Here is a 27,197-nt window from a genome sequence, read left to right as displayed (position 1 = left end):
GGTTTCCTGTTCTTTTGTACTTAGATTATTGAAAGTGGGCAAATACTTGAGCCGCTATATAGTGTTTGTGATGTCGGGGTGTCTGAGGGTCTTGCTTCTCTAACCTTGAAGCAGTCAACCATGGGGCAAAATAATATAAACCGGTAATTAGATCTTGTATTTTTTTATAAGAATTGCCTTATAGGGAGTAGTTTCCTTGGCCTTCTTTCTAATGTTCCAATTTTGATTACTTTCTTTTGTGTATTACTCATTTTTTGAAGGATGGTGGACAGACTGGGCTTTACATAACATCTCTTATTTTTCGGCCTTGCGGGAAGTCCCTCTTAGGTGAAATCTTAAATGGAAAAGTCAATACTCTCAAATTAGAAATCAGAGAAATGAAGGTGTAAGCATCCAGTAAAGCCATTCTGTCATTTCCCTCTTCTTCCAGAAACTCAACCTATTGTATGAAGGTGTCTATGTCCTTGACAGTGGCAGAGAATGAATCTGGACTTTGCTACAATAGCCAGATCCGCTATTCCGAAAAATCCGAAGTCACAAAAAGAAAGGAGATTGTCTGCCCAGACATGGACGATTACAAAACTGCAGAGCAGGAACCGGATGTCGTGTGGTACAAGGTAATTTGGGAGGGGAGGGATTTTTTCTGGGACAGGATTAGAGGGGGAGGTCGAGGCATATTGTTCTTGTTGTTCTTATTGTTGATGTTGTTTTAAAATTTTACAAGTTCCCATTAATCAGTGTTGACGATCTGTCCATCCCTCTGATGGTATGATACCAAAGACCCTTTTCCCCACCTATTCCAATTAAATAATTATAATGGTAGTTATTGTAATAATATGCAGTATATGTGTTTTTCAAATAAAATAATAATAACCACTAAAAATGATTTGAACAACACTTCATTGTTAATTGCTAATAATATCCAATATCTGACATTTCTATGGAGATAGAAATAGCCAATCAGTCCAGTACATTTGCCAAAACAATCCCATATGTGATCCAGAAGAGTCAGACATGATTGAAAGAAAGACAATATTTATATAGTGTTTACTGTGCGCCAAGGGTCATGGTTTACAATTATTATCTCATTTGATCCATAAAACAGCCCTCTCATGGAAGTTCTGTTATTATTCTTTTTTACCTATGAAGAAACTGAGGAAAACACATGTTAATTAACTTAGAGTCCTACAGTAAGTGAAAGTGGATTTCAACTTGGTTCTTCCTTTTTGCAGACCTAGCATTCTATCTACTATGCCTTCTAATTGCCCCATATATTCTTATTTGTTACATCCTTTAAGTAGAGTATGATACTTCACGTCCCCATTTGGGGTTTTCTTGACAAAGAAACTGGAATAATTTCTTATTACCTTCTCCAGCTCATTTTGTATTTGAGGAACTGAGACAAGCAAGGTTAAGTGACTTGCCTAAAGTCACACAATTAGTAAATGTTGGATGCAGGATTTGAACTCATGAGATTAATTTTTTTGATTCTGAGTTCAGTGCTCTATCCATGACTTTCTAGCTGCCCTATATGTTACATACGGAAGTGGAAATTGAGATTAATGAAGATGGAATGACTCCTACATAAGTGTGTTAGATGGGATTTGAACTCAAGTTGTTCCTGATTTCAAGTCAATACTTTATCCTCCTATTTGCCAACAATAGGCGATTCCCAAATGATAAAATGAATGAGGAGAAGCCCACTACTTTGGATAAGACACAAGAACAAGCACCCCATCGGAGTCCAGAATTTATTCTGCTGATCCCCATTGGGATTCTTTGTTGAATGAACTGTGCAAACACTATTCAAAAGCTTGGGAATGTCTGAATTTGGCTAATGGAGCCTGGGACTCACATTTCCTTGCTTCATGGCAAAGCACAAGTGGGTATAAACTGAGATATAATATATATACTTGGATTAAAGTGACCAGAGTTTAATTTGCAGTGCTTGTCAGTGATTGTTAAATTAAAAAAAAAAAAAACTCAGGGCATCAGGATGTTTTCCCAAAGCCATGGAGTACCTTCCTTTGGAGGTTAGGCTTCTAATTTCCAAGGTTAACATGGCGGCACTCCTGTCAGGTACCAAGCATCCTGGGAACACTTGGAGTCATTGATGGCTGGGTTCCTGTTAGCATATTTATAGGCAAGACATGGGACACCTATGTGAACAATTGCTTTAACTTGGAAGAAGTTAAAGGGTTATAATGGAAACTCATCAGGACAGGTAACTTATGTACCATAGAGGGAAACCACCATCCATTTCAATTTACTCCCCCAGTCATGTCTGACATCCCTGTAAGGTGAAAGTGCTATCAGGTAAAGAGAGGGAGATCGGCAAAGGCATTGCATATTGCATAGAAGCTGGCTCTCCTGTTTGTCCACTAAAGAGGCTAAGAATTTTCAGCTACAGAGGTGAAAAGGTATTCCTTGCATTGTAAGCAGGAGAAACAGCTTTTATAAATGCATTGATGTGAGAAATAGAATTTTGAATTTGAAGGACAGCTAGTAGTCTTCTGGCTAGAACAAAGTTCACAAGGGGCAACTGGAACCTAGTGAATAAGAGTACCCAAGCCTGGAATTAGGAATACCCGAGTTAAAATTTATTGTCAGATACTTTCGATCTGGGCGACCCTAGGACACTCGGTTCACTCTGTTTGTCTTCGTTTTCTCATCTGAAAAATGAGTTGGAGAAGAAAATGTCAAATTATTCTGGTATCTTAGCCAAGAAATCTCCTAATGTGGTCATGAAGACTCTCACTTGACTGATTAGACTAACAGAAATGGCATTCACAAAGTTTAATAGTATGAAAGAAATCATGTTGGAAAAAGGAAGGTTAGAAACAGATCTTGTGGGAGATCTTCAAAATTAGGCTGAGGAATTCTTTTTTTTTTCCTATAGGAAACTGAATTTCACTTGGGGATTTTCAGAGAGGGCTTGATATGGTCAGACCTGTGCCTTAGGAAGATTATTTTCCTAGTCTTCTAGCTGATGAATTAAAGAGATTAGAGACTAGAAACTGGGAGACCAATTAGGAGGTGATTAGAGTAATCCAATTAAGAGGCTATTTGAGTGTGAACTAGGGTGCTAGATATGTAAGAGGAAGAAAGGAGACAGATGTTCCAGAACTGGAATTGATGGGAATTTTTAAGCAATTAAATATGAGGATAGCAATTTCCAGAGGGGGCAATGCTGGTGTCCTGTAAGAAAGCTGAAAACATGGAAGGGTCATTTAGATGGCAAACTATTGAGTTGTTTTGGACAAGGTGAATTTTTGAAATGCCTAAGGGACAGCCCGGTCTGGAATTGGGTAGAGAAAATAGGGCTGGTTGTATAGATTGGTGAGTTATCTAAATAGAGATAATTGACCCCAGGGGAACTGAGAAAACCATCAAAACAGAATATATGAGGCTCTAGGATGTATCCTTAGAATAGAGGTGTCAAACACATATGTGGCCCGCCATACTCCCTAGTGGATTAGAACCTGATTAAAACATAATTGGGAAATATTTAACAAAGTAAATAAAATATAATAAAGATAACATTACTTTTTCAAACTAACGAATTTTATGGATCCTGATGTATGGATTTTGGGCCCCCCATTTTAATTTGAGTTTGATAGCATTGGCAAAGAGTACACCTTGCATTATGGGATGAGATAATTGATTTGTAAGTGACATCAGTCACCATCTAGTCAAATCTCTTTGTTTTACAAGGGATGAAATTGAGGCTCACGAAGGTGCTGAAAGCTACCCGTGATCATTATAGATTCATAGAACTATACCTGGAAGGGGCTAAGGAAGTTTTGGTCATTAAATGTTAAATGACTTGCCCAAAGTCATGTAATAATTAAGTTCAGCCACTTGTCTTAACTTATTAAACTGACTATTACTGACTAATACACCCCAAATCCCCAGCTTGATGTCTAGTCTTCTTTGCACGGTATTCTTCCATTTAACGAAACTTAATAAAAAGCCATTGAATAAAATTTTTTTAAAGAGCTAAATGATTGATATTAGGATTGAGCATCCCTACTCCTTCCTGTTATAGCTTCTTATCCAAGACACTGGGGTGGGACTATTCAAATCATTTGAGCATTTCGACCATCTCTTCTTGTTCCAAACTCCACTGGGCAAGAACCATGGTTACGGTGTTTTTTAAATCACTGATGCCCTGGAGACTGCCCCTCACTAAAATGGATGGGGATGGACAGCAATCTGAAATGGCTGTGGAAGGCCACAGACGGGGACGTGATAGCTTAGGCTACTTTTCTCAGTAACTGCTTCGAGGATGCTGTGAATGAGATCTATTGTTGTGAGTGCATATGTCAATGATGTGATAGGAAGCTGTCCTAGCTGGTTTAAGCCTGATCACTGCAATTGAATGCTGATTATTCACGTAGACATAAATGATGTGTCTTAGTAAAAGGACTATGGATGTTACCAGCAACCGTTCGGGCAAAAGTAGTATTCATATCTCTGCTGCCATTCCAAGTAAATGAATTCAAAAGAGAGAGTAAGAATTCATAAATTGAAAATCTGGTTAGACGATGGTATCTGAAAAAGGGATTTGGATTTCTGGACCTCAGTTTAAAATAGAATAATGGGCTATAGACAAGGAATAGGTTATACCTCATGAGAGAATGCATTTGCCATATATCTTGTAAATCTAACAAAACAGCTTTGATTTGAAAAGGAAGGGGAAAGTGGAAAACCACTTTTATGTATCCACTAACCTAGATATAAAGAATAACTACCTTTAAGGATAGCTGAGATACCCAGAAGTTCATAGGAGATCAGATTCAAGAATGTAACCAGTAATAAGATCTAGTCTCAGCTATCAGTATAGAGATGTAGAAAGAATAAGTAACAGGCGATTAGGAATAACTAGAGATCCTGATATAGGAGCACAAAATTGACCTCTGATACAACCCATGATTCTGACTTTGGAATGGAATACATTATTCCAAGGGGTTTGGATGGGGTGTAGCAGCAGCAGCGGGATATGTATATGCAAATGGGGAAGGGGTACATGTTGTTATTATCCCCATTGTACTAATAAGCAACAGAGGCTGAGAAAAATTAAATAAGTTGTCCAGAATCACACAGCTAGAAAGTGTCTAATGTGGGATTCAAACTTTAGATGTGCTGAATACGAGTCCAGCACTCTTTTCATTGTGTTGGACATCTATAGCTTTGAAAATAATCAAAAATGAAAGATACTACTGAACCAAATGAAAGCAAATATCCCAGTTTTAATTTTAAAAAATGGAGGAGAACAGATGTTTCAAACTATAGATTTGTGAAGTGGACTTCAATTTCTAGTCAATCTCGAAAATGTTTAATCAGAACAATGATTAGGAATATTTAGAAAGGATAGCAGTGATTGCACAGAAGTATAGTCATTTTGTGGACAAGTATTTATTATGTGCCAGGTACCATGCTAAGCTTTGGAGATACAAAGACAGGCAAAAGATCTAAAGGACTTCACAAGCTAATGGGGCAGGGAACATGAAAACATCTATTTACAAACTAGACATATACTGGGTAAATTGGGTATAATTCCTAAGGGAAGTCACTTAGATTAAGGATTATTAGTTAGGAAAGACTTCTTGTTGAAATAGAAATGTTAGCTAAAAATTGAGGGAAATGGGAAAATCTAGGAGGCAGAGATTAGGAGGAAGAGAGGCCCAATGATTGGGGATAGATCTTGAAAGTGCTTGGAATCAGGGCTCTGAATGTCATGTCACATTTCAGGAATAAGTTAAAGCCAGTTTCACTGTGACATGGAACATGTGGGAGTTGGTAAGGTATAAGACGGGTCAAGGTTTTGGAGTCCTTTAAAAGTGGATTTTGTATTTGATCGTTGTAGTGATAAGGAACCAATGGAATTTAATTGAAGGAAGAAAAGGGGAAGGGGTGGAAGAAGCAGTGTGATATGGGGAGCTGGATTTTAGGAAGGTCAAGTATTTGCAGGGCTGTCAAGGTCTAGAGTGATTAGCAACTTGTTCCCTTTGACTCTAGAAAGTAGCCCTGGAGCAATGGGTGCATTGTGCTGAGGTGCCAATTTAGGGCAGATCAAAAGGAAAACTTCCCAACAATTAAGACTTTCTCATAGCTCAAAATGGGCTTCCAGTTGTGTGACAATAGGTTCACCTTTCTTACATGACCAAAGGCCTTTCATTAAGATGGTTTTAGACTCATTTTTCAGTAGTTGAGTGAATGCCAAAAAAGCTGGAATTAATTACATGGATAATTTTTAGTTGGGAAGTTTTACCAGCCTAAAGAAACATTGTGTATACGCAGAGGATTGATTGTGGTAGTTAAATCTAGAAATCTCTTGATTATTTTGTCCAAACCTCACCATAGTTTACTGATTCAAGAGGGTCAGTAGCAGAGCTGGGTTCCCAACCAGTCCTTTGAGCCCTTAGTATCATGAATTTACCAGTGTTCCATTTCTGATCCTGGGGCCAGAATAGATTCCTTCATGGAAAATTGGATATGTTTTTGAATAACTACTTTTGTGTCCAAAAGGTGCTTAAATGAATTGGAGTGAAAAAAAATGTCCCTATTTGACTCCTTTCTGTCTTTCTGGTTGCCTAAACTCACCAGAAAAGCTTTGGGCTAATTTCTTATCAAGAAGTAAACCATGGCAGTGATTTTGAAGTATATTATACTAGAAGTGAGGCATTTTCCATGGAGAGTAAATTGTAGACCACTAACGTGAAGGGGACTTGTCCAAGATCACATAGCAGGTTCCTGGAAAGGCTAGAATTTAGGAGGTCCAAGAGGCTTGACTCACTGTCATATCTTCTTTGGTCTATATCATGGTCCAGTTAGTGGCTGTCTTTCCAGGTTGATGCTCATGGATTAAGCCAAAGTCTGGGACATGGGATAGCCAATATGTGACCCAACATACATTGTCCTCTTGATTCTTGGTCATGCTTTGTCTTTGTAATCCCATTCCTAAATATGATGCCTCACATATAGTGTGCGCTTAAAAAATATTTGTTTATTTGTGTGACTTGACAAGCTTGTAAATAATAGAATTGTTCCCTGACTCATGCGATCATCAATAAGAGTATCCTAATTCTAGAAAAGAAAGGGATTTCAGAGTCCATTTGTTTCAATTCCCATCACTAATGGAGGCACAAACTGAGGCCCCAACAGTCTTAAAGTCACATCTGTGGCCATATATTTTGAAGGATATTCGGAATCCATATATATATATATATATATATATATATATATATATATATCATCTCATTTTATGGAACTGGAAAGAAAGAGGAGGGTTCTTTAATGCAAAGTGGCATATAGTCTGCAATTCTTAGTCTTAAGAGAGTTGTCTAGGGGATTGAGGGTTTAAGTGACTTGTCACACATCCAACAGTGAGTCGGAGGTAGGACTTGATCCTGGGCCTTCTTCTTCTTAAGCCTGTTCTCTATCCATTCCTCAGGTGGCTGCTCCATAGTGCTGTAGTGGATAGAGCCCTGGGTTGGGAATTAGGAAAACTCATGTTCATGGCCTAAAAACACTTACTAGCTGTGTGGTCCCAGTCACCTCACCCTTCTTTGCCTCATTTGTCAAAGAGCTAGAGAAGGAATTTGAAAACAACTTCAGTATCTTTGCCAAATGAGGTCATGAATGGTTGGAAATAAATAACAATCCCTGGCCCTCCATGCTGCCCATTGTAAATAGTAATCCTCAGAAGCAGAAATTGAACCCAGATCTTCTTTGCTCTTTTCTTATTTCTTCTCTGCCTCTCTTAAGGAAGAGTATTACTAGGTCAGTCCATCACATAGAGTTAGTCTGATTCCTTTTCAGAGAGTTCCCTCCTACAAAGGGCAAGTTCCCAAATTGAACATAGAATGTCAGCAAAGCATTGAACCTAGTGGAGGGGCATGACAGTGGCCAATCACCTTTCTTCCCATGGATAGGAACGCCTATTCCCTAATATTAGAGATGGAAAGAATTCCATGCTGACAAGTAAATAATTGTACATCGGGCTGAAAAAAAAATGAGGGAAGCTTCAGCGGAAATGCAAGTATAAATGCAAATTCAGACAGATTTCCCTGCTCTCCTGTTGACTAGGGAGCTGATGGCAAAGTGGCAGGGCCACTTGATTGCGGTAAAGAAGTTATCTGCTATCCAAGGTGCAGTTCAGAAATCTCCACACCCCACCACTACCCTGCCATATGTTGTCATGGAGTGTACTACTCTCTCCTCTCTCTCAATATGCTTTTTATCAATTAATTCCTGAATTTGGTGACTCACAATATGCTCTTCCCAGGAATACACCATTCCCTTTGGAAAAGGGAGTCATGTTGGATGTGGCCAGACTCAAACTCAACAGAGGGGGGAAATTCATTTAAGTGAAAGTTAATATTGCAAGGAAATTTGATGTTTACATGGAAAGCATTCCATTTTTGCTGCTCTTTATCTTGACTTTTTAAAGAGAACTTAGGGCACCACAGACCACATAGAGTATAAATGTTCTCGAAGCAAAACATGGCTTTTATTAGACTTAAGAATTTCCAGTCAGTAATTTTGAGAGAGACTCTAGTTGAGCTCATCTGAAAAGCAATGGACTCATTGAAGTGGGTTCAATTGTAACTTTTTGACTTAACTACCTTTGGGAGCTCAGACTCTCTTAAGACAAGTTGTGCTATTTTTTTCCTATGGATACAGTTAACCCCAGTCTTTAGACTTACTATGTATCCTGTTAGAAAAAGGGAGACATTTTAACTTCTGACAACTATTGTATGTGTCGTACCCCACATCAAAACCTTTCTCTGCTTGTTTTTTTGTCTGAAAAAAAAAATGTGTGCATCAATTTACTTTCCAGGGTGATCACTGGGAAAAATAGAGCAACTTTGGTTGTTACATTAAAATGGAAATTAAGGCTTATTTTAAGGGTCCTCTCTTAAATGTTTGAGCCTTAGGTTTCATTTTATTGGCACTAAAATGAGCTGAGAAGCTTTGGTGTAGATAGAATGACCAGAAAGGAACAGGGGAGGTAGAGGGCTGGAGCTCCAGGTCTTATTTCAACCATTTAGTAGTTTCCCAAACTTTTAAGTACTTAATTCTTTCTCAGTCTAAGCTTCCTCATCTCTGATTTATTGTATAGCACCCATCTGACAGAGCTGAGGATTAAATGACATAGCATGTAATTAGCATAAAATACTTTAAAGCATCATATTATTATGCTATTTGTATTATCTTTATGCTTTTGCCTTAATCTTCCTACTAGACTTTTTGATCCTTGATAATTATGCCTCATTCTTGAAACCATTCACTTTATTCTCTCCAATTGGCCTTCCATAAAATTGGGATAATAATGGGACTTTTGTTGTTGCTGCTCAGTCTCCAGCTCCTCATGATGTCATGGATGATAACGTTCTGATATTGTCCGTGAGGTTTTTTGGGAAAAAGATACTGGACTGGTTAGTCTTTTCCTTCTTCAGTAGATTTGGTAAAACAGAGGTAAAATGACCTTCCTAGGATCACATGGCTAGTATGTGTCTGAGCCTATATTTGAATTCAGCTCTTCCTGAATCCAGGCCTAATGCTCTATCCTCTGAGCCAGGAAGATCAAATTTCATCCTATATTTAATGCTCTGCAAATATTACACATTATGGAAATGTTAGATATTATCATTAGCTGCTTTAAAACAAATTTTTATCCCCTTCAATCCTTAGAACATGGTTCTTTTAGTAGTAAGTGTATCAGAAATGTGGCTCGTGTTTGCATTGGAATGAGTCTTAAGGATGGGCCCTGTTACTTTAGACAATAGTATTTTTTCTTATGGATACAGTTAACCTCAGTCCACAGACTTACTATCTATCCTATTAGGAAAAGGGAGACATTTTAGCTTCCATCAGCTTTTGTAAGTGTTGTCCCCCCCAAATCAGCTGGAGATGTTAGGACCTCCTAGTAACACAGGTTGTTATGGGACCGCTCTGCTCAATTCCTTAAGTCACAATGAAATTTTGCTCAAGAGAGATCCATTTGCTGGAGTTTACCAGTACACAAACTAAATGGGAATTCTGAATCTTTAATAACCCTGAGCCTGTTAAATGTTCAATTATTAGTAGCTGAGTACTTTTCTGCTGCTCAGTGGAGCCTGCATGAGCCTGAGAACACATGGACCTCAAGTTCCTAACAGGGAGGAAGAGAGAAAGTAAAAGAACTTGAAAGGAGCCAAACAAGCCTCTAATATGCTTTTCGAATCTATGGCAAAGAGTGAGAAAGTGAAGCTCAACAGAATCCTATATTCTTTCACTCAAGTAAAATCAGTGGGGCAGAGGGAAAGAAGTCATACCCCTAAAGCTTAGGGTAATTTCAGGTTCTAATTACATAAGAAGTATAAATGCTCTAAGTGCACACAAATATCAGATTTGATTGTTTAAATTTATTTTTCATATATTTCATTATATGGATTTTGTATTACTATTTTCTTTGAATTTTAACAAAATAGTACATCTTCTCATCATTCATTGCATGGACTGTTTTTGGATGAAAAGTTCTCAGGCTGGCAGGTCAGCTGAGAATGGGCCTTTTTCTTTTGCCCCATGTTAATTACTGAATCTATCTCAATTAGACTTTCTAGTGATATCATGGTAAAACTGTTGTGTCCACATCAAATTTATATTAGGTCTTGAATTACAAATACACTTAATAACAGTTGAATCTTTTGATAAGACTTAGATACTCACTCAAGCAGTCTACAAATATTCCTTCCATGTAACAACTTTCCTCATCACAATTTCGATCTATTATGTGTCAGAATAAGAAATTAAATGAGAATATTGGGGCAGTTTTGGAGAAGCCATAGATAACTCATGACTTCCAGGAGATGTCTCAGGAAAAGTTTAAAAACTCAGAAATGTCCAAAATATACATGTAAAATTGTATATTATTTACACATTTTTCTTTTAATACCATTAATGTGTAAAATGTTTTTTTTGTAGTTAAAACAAGTAAAAACTAAGTTAATAAAAAATATAAAGCCTTGAAGAAATTCAGATTTTTTTCTCTGGTACAAAGGGAGGGCCAAAAAATTTTATGCAGATTATCCAGATTTTGGTGGGCCAGATGATGCAACCCAAATCCCTATAATGCTGAAAGGATAAGTATATAGCAAAGTTGAGGGCCATATTCATTTTTTAACAAAAAAACCCACTTACGTCATTAACCTTACAAAGGTTTTGTGTGTTTGCACCATTTATCTTTTTCAAATAATTAAAGTTTAAAACATCTCTTCTGACACCAACTTTGTGGTGAAAATGTTCATTTTCAGGGAAAAAATATTATTTTATCAAAACAGATTTTTGTTCATGTTGGGAGAAGTCAAAGGACTGGGCATTATTGATTCTGGACAAAAGAGATTCCATTTGACCTTTGCTCATTAACCTTCCTTGATCTGGAGGAATTAGTAGTATGCTTATAATTGGGAATGGGTAGTTTGTCTGGAAGGATTAAAAAAAGTAGGAAGTGGACATTAGCTCCAATGTATCACAAAATGTCCTCAGCTAGCCATTTTCTATGGTAATAGCATGGTTAACACCCGATACCTCCAATTTGTTTGACTAGTGAGGGGATAGTAAGAGAATCCATACTTTCCAGATCTATCTTCTGCCAGTGAAGATGGTTCCCACATGTGTCATGGACAGAGGGGGCAGTGTTTGCTCAATAATATGCTACGCCATCCCAGGAACCACAGATATAGTCCACTAAGTCACATGTATTTGATTGAAGATTTATAGAATTTCAGAGAAGGCAGCCACTTCACTGACCATTTAGTTTGGTCCTTCCATAATAGACTTAAAATGTGGCCATCTAGCCTTTACTTGAAGAGCTCCAGTGACATAACTTTCTGCAACATATAGTAGCCCATTATACTTTTGCTCTGCTCTGATTGAAAGATTTTTCTTATATCAACCTTAAATATACCTTGAAAAACAATTTTCAATATTTGATGTATATGATTAAATTAAAATAATAGCAATGATTTTAAATGTTAAGAAATTTAAGTTGGGATCCCCTAATCCAAACATAGTAGCCACTAAAGTTATTAGAAAGATTATCTACACTTCTTAATAGTCCCTCTTTCCTCACATCCTACTTATTTCTTAAAGTCTTTGCAATCTCGCTCCGGATTCTACCACTTCAAGCTGGTCTCTTGAAGTTTACCAGTCATTTCTGAATTACAAAATCCAATGGCCTTTTCTTAGTGGTCCTCCTACCTGGCCTCCCTATATGTCTGGAACCTCTTCTTGTTTATTCTGTCATACTTTTTTTTTTCTATGATGTTGTTTCCATCTAGATCTCTTTTTATCTGCCTTACTTTTGTTTTCTCATTCTCATACCATGAATCATCATGGGGTATTAAAAAATGATTGTAAAGCACATTAAGGTTTCAGAATCATTCAATAATCATTTTTAAGCACTTAACATGTCCTAGACTCAGGGAAAAATTTAACAAAGTCTGTAACCATCCCCACTCCAAGCAGTTTCTATTTTAAGGGAGACAAGAAGTACATTTATCAACAGATTAAACACAATATTGATTCAAAGGGATGTCAGATATGGGGAAAATTGGTTCATCTTGATCTTTGAGCTCTTCTTAAAGTTAATGAAGATCTCTTTGAGTCAGAAGTCAGTAGGTATAGAGAACAAGATGCCATATACAAGGAAGATTTTAAAAAAATAGAGATCAGACTTGCAATGAGTGAAGTAGGGCATCTACCAAGAGTAGGGGAGTGACACAGAATCAGCATGAATTATATCACCTCTATCCCCTCCTCTCAAAGAAATATGATTGAGGAAACATGTCAACACATCGGAACATGCATCACCCCTTGTTTATGATCTACCATCTTTCTGATATTCTAGTATCTCATTTTACTCCCATCTACCCAAAAGAATATTTCAGTGTTCTAAGTCCCCATACTCTGAGTGAGGTTCACACTCTTTCCAGAATTAAACAGAAAAGTTATCTTAAGTCTTGATAGATGATAATGTCTTATTTTAATACAAATCATTGATGTTTTGAAGTTTTTAATCTCATTAAACAGTGAGTCCTCCATTTCCATCCAGCATGGATAAGTAGCATCTGGTAGTCATAAACGGTGACTTCCCACCACACAGATAATTAGCTGCTTACCAGTGGACCAATATTCAGTCTGGTTCCAGCCTCTGTGATTCACAGCGTTCCTCTGATATGAACATTGGAAAGTATCTCCTTTGCACTGAGGATCTGTCAGTATGATAGTATCAGAGTTCTAAGTTTGTTTCATGAAGAATAGAAGAAGAAGAGGGTGTCATGGCTATTCCTAGAAGAAATCCCCCTGTGGGGGAGCATGGGAATGGGTATCACTGAATAGTAAAAAAGATACAAAACTTGGAGGAAGAGCTGTACCAGATTACAGATTTGAACCAAGTAGAGTCATTGCATGGTTATAGGGGAGACACACAAAGCTGGCAGGTGGGCAGCATTGGTATCTAAACTGGCACTGGTCAAAAAGGACAGCTTGTAAATGGCAAGCATTCCTTTTGGAGAGCTCTGTACTGAAAGCCAGCTCATGGAGCTCTTTGCTTTTGGCTCTTAATGGCTGTTTTATCTTAGTCATTTGGCTGAAAATTACCTCAGTTTCCTCATTGATAAATTTGGATGGATAACGTCAGCCCTTCTTAACTCATGAAGTTATTGGAAGGAATTTATTATGATAATAGAGCAGTGTTTCGCCTACAGTATAATACGAATAATCATGAGAAACAGCATGTTGTACTACAGAGAGAAAAGTTTCTCTAGAGCCAGGAAACCACATGTTGCCTGTATAATAATTATCTCATTGCTTAATCTTTTTGGTTCTCTAGGAAAAACTTTTGGTTTCAGAAAGGTTGCCTTCCTGCATTATTTTTTTTTTATTTTTAAGAGAAGGCAATCAGCATTAAGTGATTTGCCCAGAATCACACAATTTGTAAGTATTTGAGGCCACGTTTGCACTCAGGTTTTCTTGACTTCTGGACCTGTGTTCTACATACGACAACTTATAGTATCCCCGACCTGCAGTAGTAATTTCCTCATTTTTAATTCCTTATATCAGTAAAATCACAGTTCAGTCCCTGTCCCTACTAATAATCATAGAAGTTTTGAGCAGGAAGAGAAGTTAGATGTAATTGATTTCTACTTTCTGCAACACGTCTAATAAATAGTAAGCCAGTCTTTTTATAAAGTAACCTAATGACAAGGAATTTACCATGCAAAAGGCAAGCATTTCCTTTGTTGCCTAACTCTAATTCTTTGGCCTTCTATCAAATCAAAATCTGCCTCCCTATAACTTTTTTCCCCTGAAGCAATTGGGGTTAATGAGTTGCCCATGGTCACACAGTTAGGAAGTATTAAATGTCTGAGACCAGGTTTGAACTCATGTCCTCCTGACTTCAGGCCTGGTGCTCTATCCACTGTGCCACCTAGCTGCCCTCTCCCTATAAGTTTCAATGAATGCTTCTTGCTTAACTCATTTAGTATCAGTCTTATCCTTATTGGTTTTTTTCCCCAGCATAACAACTGTTCATGTATCTGATAACAGTGATTCCCTGCCTTCCCCTCCATACAAACACACATACACATATATAGGTGCATACATGCACATGCCCTACTGTAGAATTCCCTCTGGGCTAAACATCCCCTGTTCAAAATATCTCATTATCTTGGTTACACTGCGGTGGACACTCTCTAGAATTTGTCCACATCCTCCCTGAAACATGGAGCTTCGAGCCCAACAAAATAATCCCTATGTGGTCGTCCTAAGCTGTGTTAAGTGGCTTGGTGGGAAAGACCAAGGGAGATGAAAGGGAACAGAAAGGAGGGATTCCCAGTTTGTTTTCCTTAGAATCTGTTCTACTCCTAACCCTTGGCACATTTTGAACCACAGAAGCTTAGTTTTTATTTTTCTCCATGCCCCCAGATGCCCAAGGGAGCCATATTTTGGTTTAATGACCACCAGTATGTTTCTTTAGAAATCTGATCAGTGTAAGGAACCAGGAGTGCATACATTTGTGCATTGTTAATATATAGTGGCTTTGCTGGCAAGATAGGGGGTATGTGTGTGTGTGTGTGCGCGCGCGCGCGTGTGTGTGTGTGTGTGCATGCGCGTGTGTGTGTGTGTGTGCATGTGTGTGTGTGTGTGTGTGCATGTGTGTATATGTGTGTGCGTGTGCATACAGGTCTCTGTATGTTTTTGTGACTGCATCTATATTTCTGTTCTTTCATCTCTCCCCTAACCCAGCAATCATACAGCCTGTGGTTTAACCCTTTGTAAGTATCCTAAAGGTGATTAAGCCCCACAAAACACATAGTGCTTACCCTAATTTCAGACAAACTATCGTTTTTGTAAACATGACTCCCATCAGCACCACCACCACCATCACTTTGGACAAGGAGGGGGTTATATCTAGAGTTCCTCAATGGTATCATTTTATTTACTCTCTCACACCATAGCCCGGTTGTTGTCCTGGACATAAAGGAAGCTTTACTTTTAAATATTGTCTTCATAAACTGAAGTACCATTTTCATTGTCAAAACCCTCACAAATTGTGTTGTGGTGAGAGAATACATCAATATGGTGCCTCAGTCTCTTGGGTCACATCAGCATCTACACAGCCAGAGCTTAGATCTTGGAAGGGATACATACAGCTAGGGAGCAGACCTGTGATTTCCCCTGTAGAAGGGACTCCCAGGGGAGGAAACTCCCTCTACCACCATCTTCTCTGTAATTTTTAGTCTTAGAATTTTCCAGTGTTAAACAGCCAATGTGTTTTAGAAATGAGATTTGAACCCAAGTTTCTCTGTCTTTAACACCATCCTTCTAGCCACTATGCCATGCAAATGTTGGTACTATTTCTTTCCTTGGAGAGGTAGATTTGTACAATGGTACGTGGTATGATAATGAAGAAGGAAAAAACACCATTCCCATTCAGGGACTAATCTCTTCACCTTTTCCTTATACAATGACCAGTAAATTTGTCTCAAGGATTCCCTTCCTCTGTCCTGTTGCAATTGTTGTTCATGGACTACGATAGAGGGTGCCTCAGTGGTCCTTGGGTAGCCATGGTCCCCAGAAGCTATGTGACTAGTAAGCAACTTTAGGCACATTGTCAATAGCTTCTTGCAAGAGAATTAATAATTTGAAGAACCTAGATCATTGAATTTCCAGGCCTAGCAGAATACATCTCACCTTCTCTCCCATCTTGTTAAATGCAAAAGAAAAGGAAAATGACTCTCTGTCCAATTATGGAAGGGAACAATCATAATCTGATACTGAGATTTCCTCAGCCTCCCTGAGTTATTGTCTGCTGAAACTTGTGACCCCGGAAGGTTAGTCCTGTTCCATTCATATTACCACCCTCTAGCATCTTTCTGCTTTTATGAGAGCACTGCTTTTTCTGCCTTTACCCAGCTGCCTCTGGAGAAAACAAATCTGTGAGTGCCTCTGAGACTGATTTTAGGGCCTTTCTGAAGTAGGGCTTTTGGCAATGGCCTCCCTTGCAGAGGTGTTGGGATGGACCATGAATAAATGATTGCAGAGTACTTTGCCAACTTCAGTGTCTGTATGAATGTTTAATGATGACTCTGCCTCCCCCAACATCAACTACATGGCTAAGTGAACACCCTTTGCAGTCCCGATGGAAGCAGCACTGCCAGACCAAAAGGACTGGAATATTCTGGTCATGAATATTCAGCTGTTCATTATGCCATACTGTGCTTTTTGAGCCCTCCCCTCTTTGTTTGTTTATGTAGTCTGCCTTCCAGAAGACTTCTGCTCTTGGGGTAAGTTCTTCAAATCGTATTTTATCTATGACATTGAAATTATCCTAGTCATGTCCAATACTCACTGGTTTATTATACTGTCTAGCTGTCTTGGATGCATATTTTGAACACCAAAAAAAAAAGCCAAATAAACAAAGAAAACTGTCAAATGGTTGATGTTGAATTTGGCGACCTGAATCTCTCCTTATTGGAAATTGTTTTCTCTGCAGGAATGCAAGCCCAAAATGTGGAGGAGCGTAATTATACAGAAAGGCAATGCTCTTCTCATCCAGGAGGTTCAAGAGGAAGATGGAGGAAATTACACTTGTGAACTCAAGTATGAAGGAAAGCTTATCCGGCGCACAACTGAACTCAAAGTCACAGGTAGGAACGGTCTTCCTCCTAATTTCAAAAAAAATCACATTTTCAGAACATTTGCTCTGAAATCAAAGGAGCAACTTTGTTGTGGAGTGGGAATATTCACTGGGAATCAAGGTTGTAGGAAACTCATAGTTACTAGTACATTGCCCCTAGGAAATTCAAAGTTTAGCATGGACAAAATCACCTGATCTCCTAATGATTCTCTTTCTTTATTTTTGGCAATTCAAGTTACTTCTTCAACTATTGCTCTGGTCTTTGATGGTCATCTAAATAGCTTGGGTAGAATGCAGAAAAGTTTTCACATGGGCCAGGCACTCAAGCCCAGTTAGAACCAAATTCTAGACAGTGTTAGTTGTGTGTCCATCCACAAATTTAGTCCCTAAAATGGGTATTCTTAGTTCTGAATAAATTTCCTCCTTCCCCTTTGCTCTCATTGAAATGTGATCTAAGTCTTCATTGTAATAGTGTAGACCTTGTACATTGATGTATGTTCTGTCCCAAATACTGAACCACAACTATTTTATATATTAACCACTGTAACATTCTGATGCTCCGGGGGTCCTTTTACCAGCTGACATTCAGAGTACCAAGTTAGGTTCCCAGACTGAGATTCACTACATCTCTTCCTCAAGTATTCTGAATATATGACCGTTAAACTATGGCATCTCTTTTATGTTATCAGCTCAAGCTGTTCTTATAGGGGATTTTTCTCCACAGCAGTCTCAAGTTACAGTTGGTCACATAGAATCTTTTGACATCATCAATTGACATCAATTAGTTTTCCCAAACATATACCAAGAAGATACTGTAAAAGTAGAGGTGCAGGTATCTTCCCCAATATTCTATACCAGCTCAATTTCTGGGGACCGTGGGATCAAAATTAAATCAATAACTACAAAATATTTGTCCCTTGAAATTCACTCCCAAAGGTACCATAGCTAATTGATCAGGACCCTTTCTTGCTTCTGGGATCCATTATTTGTGGTTGGGTTTCACTGACTGGATTTGTTTGGCCACATAATCCACCTGAACTCCCTTTCCAGAACTCTGGGGACTTCATTTCCTTTTTCAACTTCACAAGGTCTTAGCCCAGTATGTTCTATTCCCAACATTCTTCCACACAGAGCAGGAAAGAGAGAGATGTCATCTGTGTCCACACCATGGTCCTTATGGCTTCCTATCAACTTAGAAATGGAAGGGTCCACTGGCACTTGTTTTCTTTCCATACTGGGAAACTTAGGGAATTCCCTGCTTCTCCATTTAAATGAATGCAGCCTGATAGGAAAGAGATTTAAATTGCTTCCCTTTGGAGTCTTTTATTTCCATTTTCATTTGTAGCTCAGAAACCAATCCCAGAGGCCCTTTCTTCACATAGTAAGCAGAGGAAATAGGCATTGTGTACCTGCACATGTTCTCAAGTCTACATGGAGATTATTTCAAGCACAATTCTTAAGGGCTGACCTCTCATTCTTTTAGGGGCTTTGTGCTCAGGGTCTATGTAAGGAATTAGGCAGTTCCATAATACCCAGATACTCATGATATTAGCCACTTTATCTGTCTAGCATTAGGAATAGATGTTTCACCATATTGTTTTGATTCGAAGCTGATCTGATGTCTCAGGGATGTCTCTTCTCCAGTTCAGGCCTAGCACTCTGTCTACTACTGTGTCATTTAGTTATTCTAGGTAACTTCTTGCAATATTAAGGGCTTTTATTTTTATTTATTGGGATTTTTTTTGTTTGGGTTTGGTGAGGCCATTGAGGTTAAGTGGCTTGCCCAGGGTCACACAGCTTGGAAGTATTAAGTGTTTGAGGTCAAATTTGAACTCGGATTCTCCTGACTTCAGGGCCGGTGCTCTTTTCACTGTACCATCTAGCTGCCCCATTCTTAAGTTTAAAAAAAAAACAAAAAACAAATTCAGAATCCTTAATAAGTGAATCCCATATCATTTTTCCTTGATAAGACTCTGAAATCAAAATTCACCAATATCTTACAGATCAACTCTTTCATATCTAAATGGAGATTTCATATAGAACGTTTTCAGAAAGTTTAAATTTATGCTTGTTATCACAAATGCATATCAGTCCACATAATAGTCACATATTTTTTTTTTACTGGAAAGAAAAAAAAATCTGCTTTTTGATTTGATTCCCTTTGAGAAAAATAGAATTTAATGTCTCATTCATTTCAGAGCTGTTGAATATAGATGATTATCTATTGTCATTGGGTTCCCAAGGGCCATTCCAAAGTATTCTGTTGCTTGGATCACAGCGGTCTAAACTTCATCAAATGCTTGCATTGCACTTCGTTTTGAGAATCATTTCCTTCCGTTGGTAATACACTCTTTGACCTGAATACTGAATAAATTCAATAGAAAGCATTGATTACACTCCTCTCTAACTGGATGTACACTGACAACTGATTTATCTCGTTAGTTTCCCATTTAGATGCTAGGAAAGCAATGTTAGTTCAACTTATTTCTTACGTAATCGAAAGAAGGTTCGGTGTGTGATTTTAATTCTGTTGTCCTGCTATTGAGCGATATTTTCTGCTTGTCTGAGCTGGTTAGTTTGGTTGATTAGGGGGTGTTGATAATGAAGTCAGTGTCGTATATTTGATTCCCCACATGAACCTGTTAGCGTTACACAGTGAAAATCACGTTTCATAGCCCTAGACTGAGCAGGAGCCATCCATCTTAAGTGTGCACACAGATGATGACAAGGGGAACTAAGTAAGAATGTGGAAAGGCTCACCGTAAAGCCATCTAAACTACTGGAGATGGAGTTCATAGTACATGTTCTCCCCTCTGCGATTCAGAATTTACTTGTAGTATAGAGTATTCTCTTACCCTGTGTTTGTTTGAGTTCAAATTTCTGTTAGGTTTTTATTACCATGAATAACGAATTCCATGAAATGATTGCGTTATTTAGATTTCCATTGTACCATTTCCCATATTTCATGTAATTATAGCTTAGATAAAAATAAATTTTAAAATGTAATTGCCTCACAGAAATGATCATTTGCACTAATTGCTATCTAGCTTTTTATACTTTATTTTTAAATTATTTAGCTTTTTTTTTTCTTTCACACATTATGACCAAGAAACAAGAGTTTAAGCTCTGACAGTATGTTTTCATAAGTTGGTATAATGACTTAGGTTGTGTGGTACCTCATGTACTCAACTTTATGAATGTAATTTTCCATAAACATAACAATGGGATTGACACTCTTAATAAAACCTCTAGTACTTTGAGATGACGCTTTGCAGAGGATGATGATGAACAAGAATCCCTCTGAGAAATAGATGGATTGCAATCTGCATTGTTGGAAGGGGTACCCATATGGATGAGATAAATATCTAAAACATGGATTAAAAAATAGGAACTTGTGCAAAGGGAAGCTACCTTCTTATAATCTTGTCTTTTTAAATTTCTGACTATTAAATGGAAATGTGGTAAATTAAAAAAAATCTGGAAAGCCTTGGAACTTATGAAGGAAGATGTTATCCACCTTCAGAGAAACAGAAGAGACAAGTGTACTAGATCCATCTATGTGTGTGTATATACTTATATGTGTGTATGAGTATTTATATTTATATATGTGTGTGTGTATATATATATATGAGTATATTTATGTGTCTGTATATATGTGTATATATGTATGTGTATGAGTATATGTGTGTGAATATGTGTAAATGTGTATATGCACAATTAATTATACCTTTCTTGTGGGATGGGAGGAACAAATGGTAGGAGAAAGCAACAAGCACACAGCAGAGAACAAAAGAAAATTTACAAGAAAGCAAAGAAAAGATTGATAGGTCTGTACCCAATTTGTAGTGTTTATATTGGCTTTCTTGAAATGGAAATTTATTGTTTTATGTTTTAAATCCTCTCTTATGTTCCGTGTTACACGTAGCAATTTTTTTTCCTATTTTGTATTTAAAATTTTAATAAATTTATAAAAAGAAAAAATAGAAAAATAACTTGAAGAATAGGTTTAAACCAAATGATTGAGGGCCTTGAATGTTATAGTCTTTGGAATTATATTTTAGGCTATGTGGTAACATTGATGTTTTGGGAGCAGAGGTATAATATGATGAATGGGATGGATATTTAACCTACGTTTTCACTAATAACGTTAATTCCCTGAGGAGATAATTCTTTGGGAGTCATTGGGAGATTACTCCATCTATCAGTGCAAGTGGGTCTGTTATTTGAAATTTTTCATTTTAAAGAACTGCCTAGAGCACCAATAAGTAACGATTTCAGCATAACATACTTAGTATGTCTTTAAATTAAGACTTGAATCTTGTTGTTCCTGGCTATCAGGGAGTACTTAATATGTGCACATTATTATGTACCATGTACTGGGTATATTTTAAATGCTATTTCACTTGATTCTCATGGCCGCCCTGGAAGGCAGGTGCTATTTTAGCCCCATTTTACAATTGAGAAAATTGAGGCTGAAAAAGGTTAAATGACCAGCATAGTTAGATTTGAACTCAGAGATACCTTACTTTTTTTATCCTCTGTCCCATCTAGCTCCAGTGGACAGAGTTTGCCACTTTAACCCGTTCAAAGAATTTTTCTTATAAAATTCACTAAGTGGTCTTCATAATATCTCTGCATTATAATAGCTTGTCCTTCTAACATCCTACAAGTCAGATGGCTTTTCAAGCTAAATTTTCTTATTTGTGAAATGAAGGTAATGGAAAGAATCTGCCTCTGAGGGTTGTTGTGCAAATGAGATCATATATAAATGCTTTATCAACATAAAAGTTCATTGACAACGTGCAATATAATTATAATGCCATGCTGTTTTTAGATGTTCGCTATGACCGCATAGCCCTCCAATGATACATTTGAGAATTCTGCCAGAAATTGAAGTTGAATTCACCTTTCTGTATTTCACAGATAGCATTTTCTTCTCTTTTTGGAGAAATAAGGATAATGTTCCTTCACCTTATTCTAGTTTTGTAACACTGCTTTCTTTCTCCACAGGCTTTTCACTCATTCTCTTATGTTGTAAAGTAGCCCCATTAAAAAAAAAATTGCTGATTCACCTAGAGATAGGATTTGCCTGATTATGTTCAGGATTCCTTAATCCCTCTTTACTGTTGCCCTGTATCCTGGGCAAGTCACTTAACTCCAGTTACCTCGGGGGAAAATAGTGCTCAATGAATTGAAGAGGAGAAAGCTGAAGACTTTTTCCTTCTACTATTGTATAAAAAAGGATACAGTTAGACTTTTGCTCAGATTAGATGGGATAATAATACGAAAAAACAGAGAAACTATTACTCATTATGGTTCTATTTTATCTACCAAGAAGATGACATTTAGACTGGAAAGGACAAAACAAAATGGCGCATCAGGAGTGGGGACCCAATTTAATGGAAGTGTTAGTATGATCACAGAAATTATATCAAGTCATCAGACCCAGGTGAACTTCATCCCAAAGACCTGAAAGAACAGACAAATGTGATGGCTGAGCCATCTCTAAAAGTGATCTTGTATGATCTCTAAAAGAGATAATAGACATAAACGCTAGAATTTCCTTGTCACGTGAACAACAATATGAAGGAGTAGACATTTCTTTTATCACCGAGACTTCCCTCAAAAAACAAATGCAGAAAGAGTGAATCAATGTATTTGGAAATGTCATCAAATAGCAACACAAGGACAATAGAGAGACCAGTAAGAGACTTCTGTAAGGATATGGGTGACTAATGTTAGAGGCAACAGTGAAGAGGGATTAAGAAGTCATCCTGTCTATAGGTGAATCAACAAATTTATTTTTGGTGGGACTACTTTACAATTTAGGAAAATAAATGAAACACGAGGTAGAGGGAGGAGGAAGGGTAGCAGGAGAATGTTGCATAATTACATCAGTGTCTAGCAGTGAGGAAAAGGTGACTATGATATCAGAAAATGAAGAGCATATAGGGAAAAATAGGTGAAAAAAAGAGAGAAGGATTATCAGGGGTGGAAGAATAACGAAGGTCTTCTTTAATGGGAGGAGGGAGTTCCAATGATGAATGGGTGTTAAAAGGCAATATAAAGAGCAAACTATTATCAGTAATAAATGTAAATAGTCAAAATGTTTTAGCATTCAAATTCATAAAGGAAGCATTTGAGCCATAAGAAGACCGAAACAGTAACACAACAGTGGCAGGAGACATCAATATCTGTGCCTTATTTTTGAAAAGTTGACAAACAGATAAAAATAAAAATATAAAATTGAACTCATTGCTGGAAAAATGAGTTTTTTTTTATTTATTTTAGATGACATAATTTCTTTTGAGTGGAACAGTAAAAGAATTTGTATATTTCTTAGCACTACATGGAACTTTTAAAAACAAACTGATCATGGCCACAGAGATATTATATAATTTTAATTTTTGTTTTTTGCAGAGGAACATATATAAATTGAAAGAATCAAGCAATCACCTCCTAAAAGAGATCCCAAAATGAAAATTTCTTGGAATATTATAGCTAAATTCTAGTACCCTTAGGTCAAGGAGAAAATATTGCTTTGCAGCCAAGAACAAAGATTTCAAGTATCATAAAGCAACAATAATGGTGATACAAAATTCAGCTGCTCTGCCAGTAAAGTATTGTAGGGTATGGAAGGTGATGTTTCGGTGGGCAAAGGAGCTAGGATTACAACCAAGAATCACCTACCTACCTAAACTGAATATAATTCTTCAGTGGAAAAATAGACATTCAATGAAATAAGGGACTTTTAAGTATTTTTGATGATAAGACCAGAGATGAATAGAAAATTTTACATTCAAATAAAAGACTTGGGAAGAAGTATATAACAATAAATAAGAAGGAGAAATCAGAAGGGTTTTAACAAAGTTATACTGTTTATATTTTTACCTGGGAAGTTGATAATTGTAACTCTTGTTATTAGGATGGTTAAAATGAATATATATAGAGTGAGCATCTCTTAGTTGTAAATGAAGGCATGATTTTTAAAAAAAGTAAAATTAAGTGGTGAGAGAAGAATTTACTGGGAGAAAGAAAATGTGAGAGTTAGAATGTGGTAAATTGTCTCACATAAAAGGCGAATAAGAACCTTTTATAGTGGAGAGGTGAAGGGGAATGAATGGAACTTACTCCCTCACAATTAATTCACAGAAGGAATAACACACACTTCATTATGTATAAAAATTTATATTATCCTAGAGGAATAGGAGAGGAAAGGGGATAAGAGAATGATCCAGACAATAGAAGGGAGTACAGATTGGGGGAGATGGTAATCAGAAGCAATACACTTTTGAGGGAAATACAGGGTGAGAGGAGAGTGAGAATAGTATAAATGGGTTGTGGGGGAAGCAGAATGGAGGGAAATATAGTCATAGTAAATATGAAAATAATTTTAAGTCATATTACTTTGATAAAGACCTCATTTCACAAATGTATATAGAATAAAGTTAAATTTATAAAAACGAGCCATTTTTAATTGATAAATGATCAAAAGATATAGTTTTAAGATGAAATAAAAAAATATAGCTAAGTAAAAAATACTGTGACTCACTATAGTTTGGAGAAATGCAAATTAAAACAATTCTGATGTACGACTTCATATCTATTTGATTGCATAATAACACAGAAAAGGAAAATGATAAAGGTTGGAGGAGTTGTGGGGAAAAAATGTGACATGAAGTCACTTCTGGTGAAGTTGTGAACCTATTTGCACCACTCTATAGAGTAATTATGAACTATGCTCAAAGGATTATAAAACTATATATGCCCTTTGACCTAGCAACACTAATACTAGTTCTTTATCCTAAAATAGATGCAAAACAAAATGGAAAATTATGTATATGTATTAAAATTTATACATACTAATACATTGTTTGTGGATTTGCAAAGAGATACAACCCTTTTGGAAATAATTTAAGAATTATGCAAATAATGTGATTAATAATATATCCATTTCCTGTGAACTAGAGACTTCATTACTAAGTATATTATAACCCAAGGAAATCAACAATATAGTAAAGGTTTCTCCCTCCTCCAAAATCAGTATACATTTAATGACAGCTAAAAATTAACAAAATAATGCCTATTAACTGGAGAATGACTAAACAGAATATTACAGATGAATATAATGAAATATTACTATTTTATAAGATATAATACACACAATTAATATAGAAAAGCATCAAAAGATCTACATAAATTGATAAAGGGCAAATCAAGTAAGCGAAGCCAAGAAACAATATATGCCATAACTTCAACAATGTAAATGGAAAGAATTGTATACCCCGGATCAAAAGTAAATATTGTTTATCTTTCATTTCCTAAGATGATAAATAACATCACAGAGTAGTGTCTTAATTTATGCATAAATTGGATTAAATTGAGGCAGAGTTCTTTTTCACAAGTGAAAATGTGATTCTGACATACACATCATCAGATAATCAAATTGAGTATATACTTTGCAGCAAAAGATGGAGAAGTTTTATGAAGTCAGTTAAAAGAAGCCCACCGTGGGTAGGTTTCAGCAATAAGTTAACCGAGAATTGTCATGCAAGCTATTTTTTTTTTTGAAAAAGCAGAGGAACTGAGACCAAATTGCGGACATTCAATGTGATATTGAGAAAGCAAAGGAGTTCCAGAAAAACATACGGTTTTGCTTTATTAAGTGCATTAATTTTTTTGATTGTGTGGACAAAAGCCAAATTTTCTCAAAGAGATGGGATTATCAAATTATCTTTCTTGTCTCTTGAGAAACCTCTATGTTGGCAAAGAAGCAACAGTTTGAATTGAACTTGTAAACTTTTTTTTATTAAACTTCTTTGCAGAGTATATTATGTAAAATGCCAGGCTAAATGAAATCAGAAGCTGGAATCAAGAAGAAATTTCAGCAGTGTATGATGTCAAAATGATATTATTCTGAATGTAGATAACAAAGAGGAATCAAGGATCTTCCTGAGGAGGGTGAAGCATAAGAGTGTAAAAACTGGCTTGCAGCTTAACATCAAAAAACAAAGATCTTTGTAACTGTTCTCATTACTTCCTGGCAAATAGAGGGAGAAGAAATAGAAACAGTGTCAGATTTTATATTCTTCAGCTCAAAGATCACTGCAGATGGGGAATACAGCCATGAATTTAAAAGACACTTGCTCCCTGGAAGGAAAGCTATGGTAAATCTGTGCAGCCTTTTAAAAAGCAGAGACATCACTGTGCCATCAAAGGTCCAGATAGTCAAAGCTATAATTTGTGTAAGAACAATTTATGATAGTGAGTTAGATTATAAAGAAAACTGCCTGATACACAATAGACGCTTTCAAATTTTGGAGGATCAGACTTTTGAGAGTACCTTGGACAGCAAGGAGATCAAATTGGTCAACACTTTTTTTTTTTTTAATAGCCTTTTATTTACAGGATATATGCATGGGTAACTTTACAGCATGAACAATTGCCAAACCTCTTGTTCCAATTTTTCACCTCTTACCCCCCCCCACCCCCTCCCCTAGATGGCAGGATGACCAGTAGATGTTAAATATATTAAAATATAACTTAGATACACAATAAGTATACATGACCAAAACGTTATTTTGCTGTACAAAAAGAATCAGACTCTGAAATATTGTACAATTAGCTTGTGAAGGAAATCAAAAATGCAGGTGTGCATAAATATAGGGATTGGGAATTCAATGTAATGGTTTTTAGTCATCTCCCAGAGTTCTTTTTTTGGGCAAAGCTAGTTCAGTTCATTACTGCTCCATTAGAAATGATTTGGTTGATCTCGTTGCTGAGGATGGCCTGGTCCATCAGAACTGGTCATCATTTAGTATTGTTGTTGAAGTATATAATGATCTCCTGGTCCTGCTCATTTCACTCAGCATCAGTTCGTGTAAGTCTCTCCAGGCCTTTCTGAAATCATCCTGTTGGTCATTTCTTACAGAACAGTAATATTCCATAATATTCATATAAATTGGTCAACACTTAAAAGAAATTAATTCAGGCTATTCACCAAAAGGCC

General features: G+C 36.8%; 1 protein-coding gene across 1 annotated transcript in view; it reads left to right on the top strand.

Moving 5' to 3' along the window:
- The window catches only part of LOC116420351 (X-linked interleukin-1 receptor accessory protein-like 2), a 138,626-nt gene that overhangs the window by 37,801 nt on the left and 73,628 nt on the right, over positions 1–27,197 (top strand). Inside the window, exons 3-4 of the mRNA XM_031945050.1 lie at positions 431–617; positions 17,045–17,198. Of these exons, the coding sequence (XP_031800910.1) occupies positions 431–617; positions 17,045–17,198 (341 nt within the window). The remainder of the gene's footprint in view (positions 1–430; positions 618–17,044; positions 17,199–27,197) is intronic.

This window comes from Sarcophilus harrisii, chromosome X (genome assembly GCF_902635505.1).
Source record: "Sarcophilus harrisii chromosome X, mSarHar1.11, whole genome shotgun sequence".
Classification (NCBI taxonomy): domain Eukaryota; kingdom Metazoa; phylum Chordata; class Mammalia; order Dasyuromorphia; family Dasyuridae; genus Sarcophilus; species Sarcophilus harrisii.
This window is presented reverse-complemented; position numbering and strand designations above follow the sequence as displayed.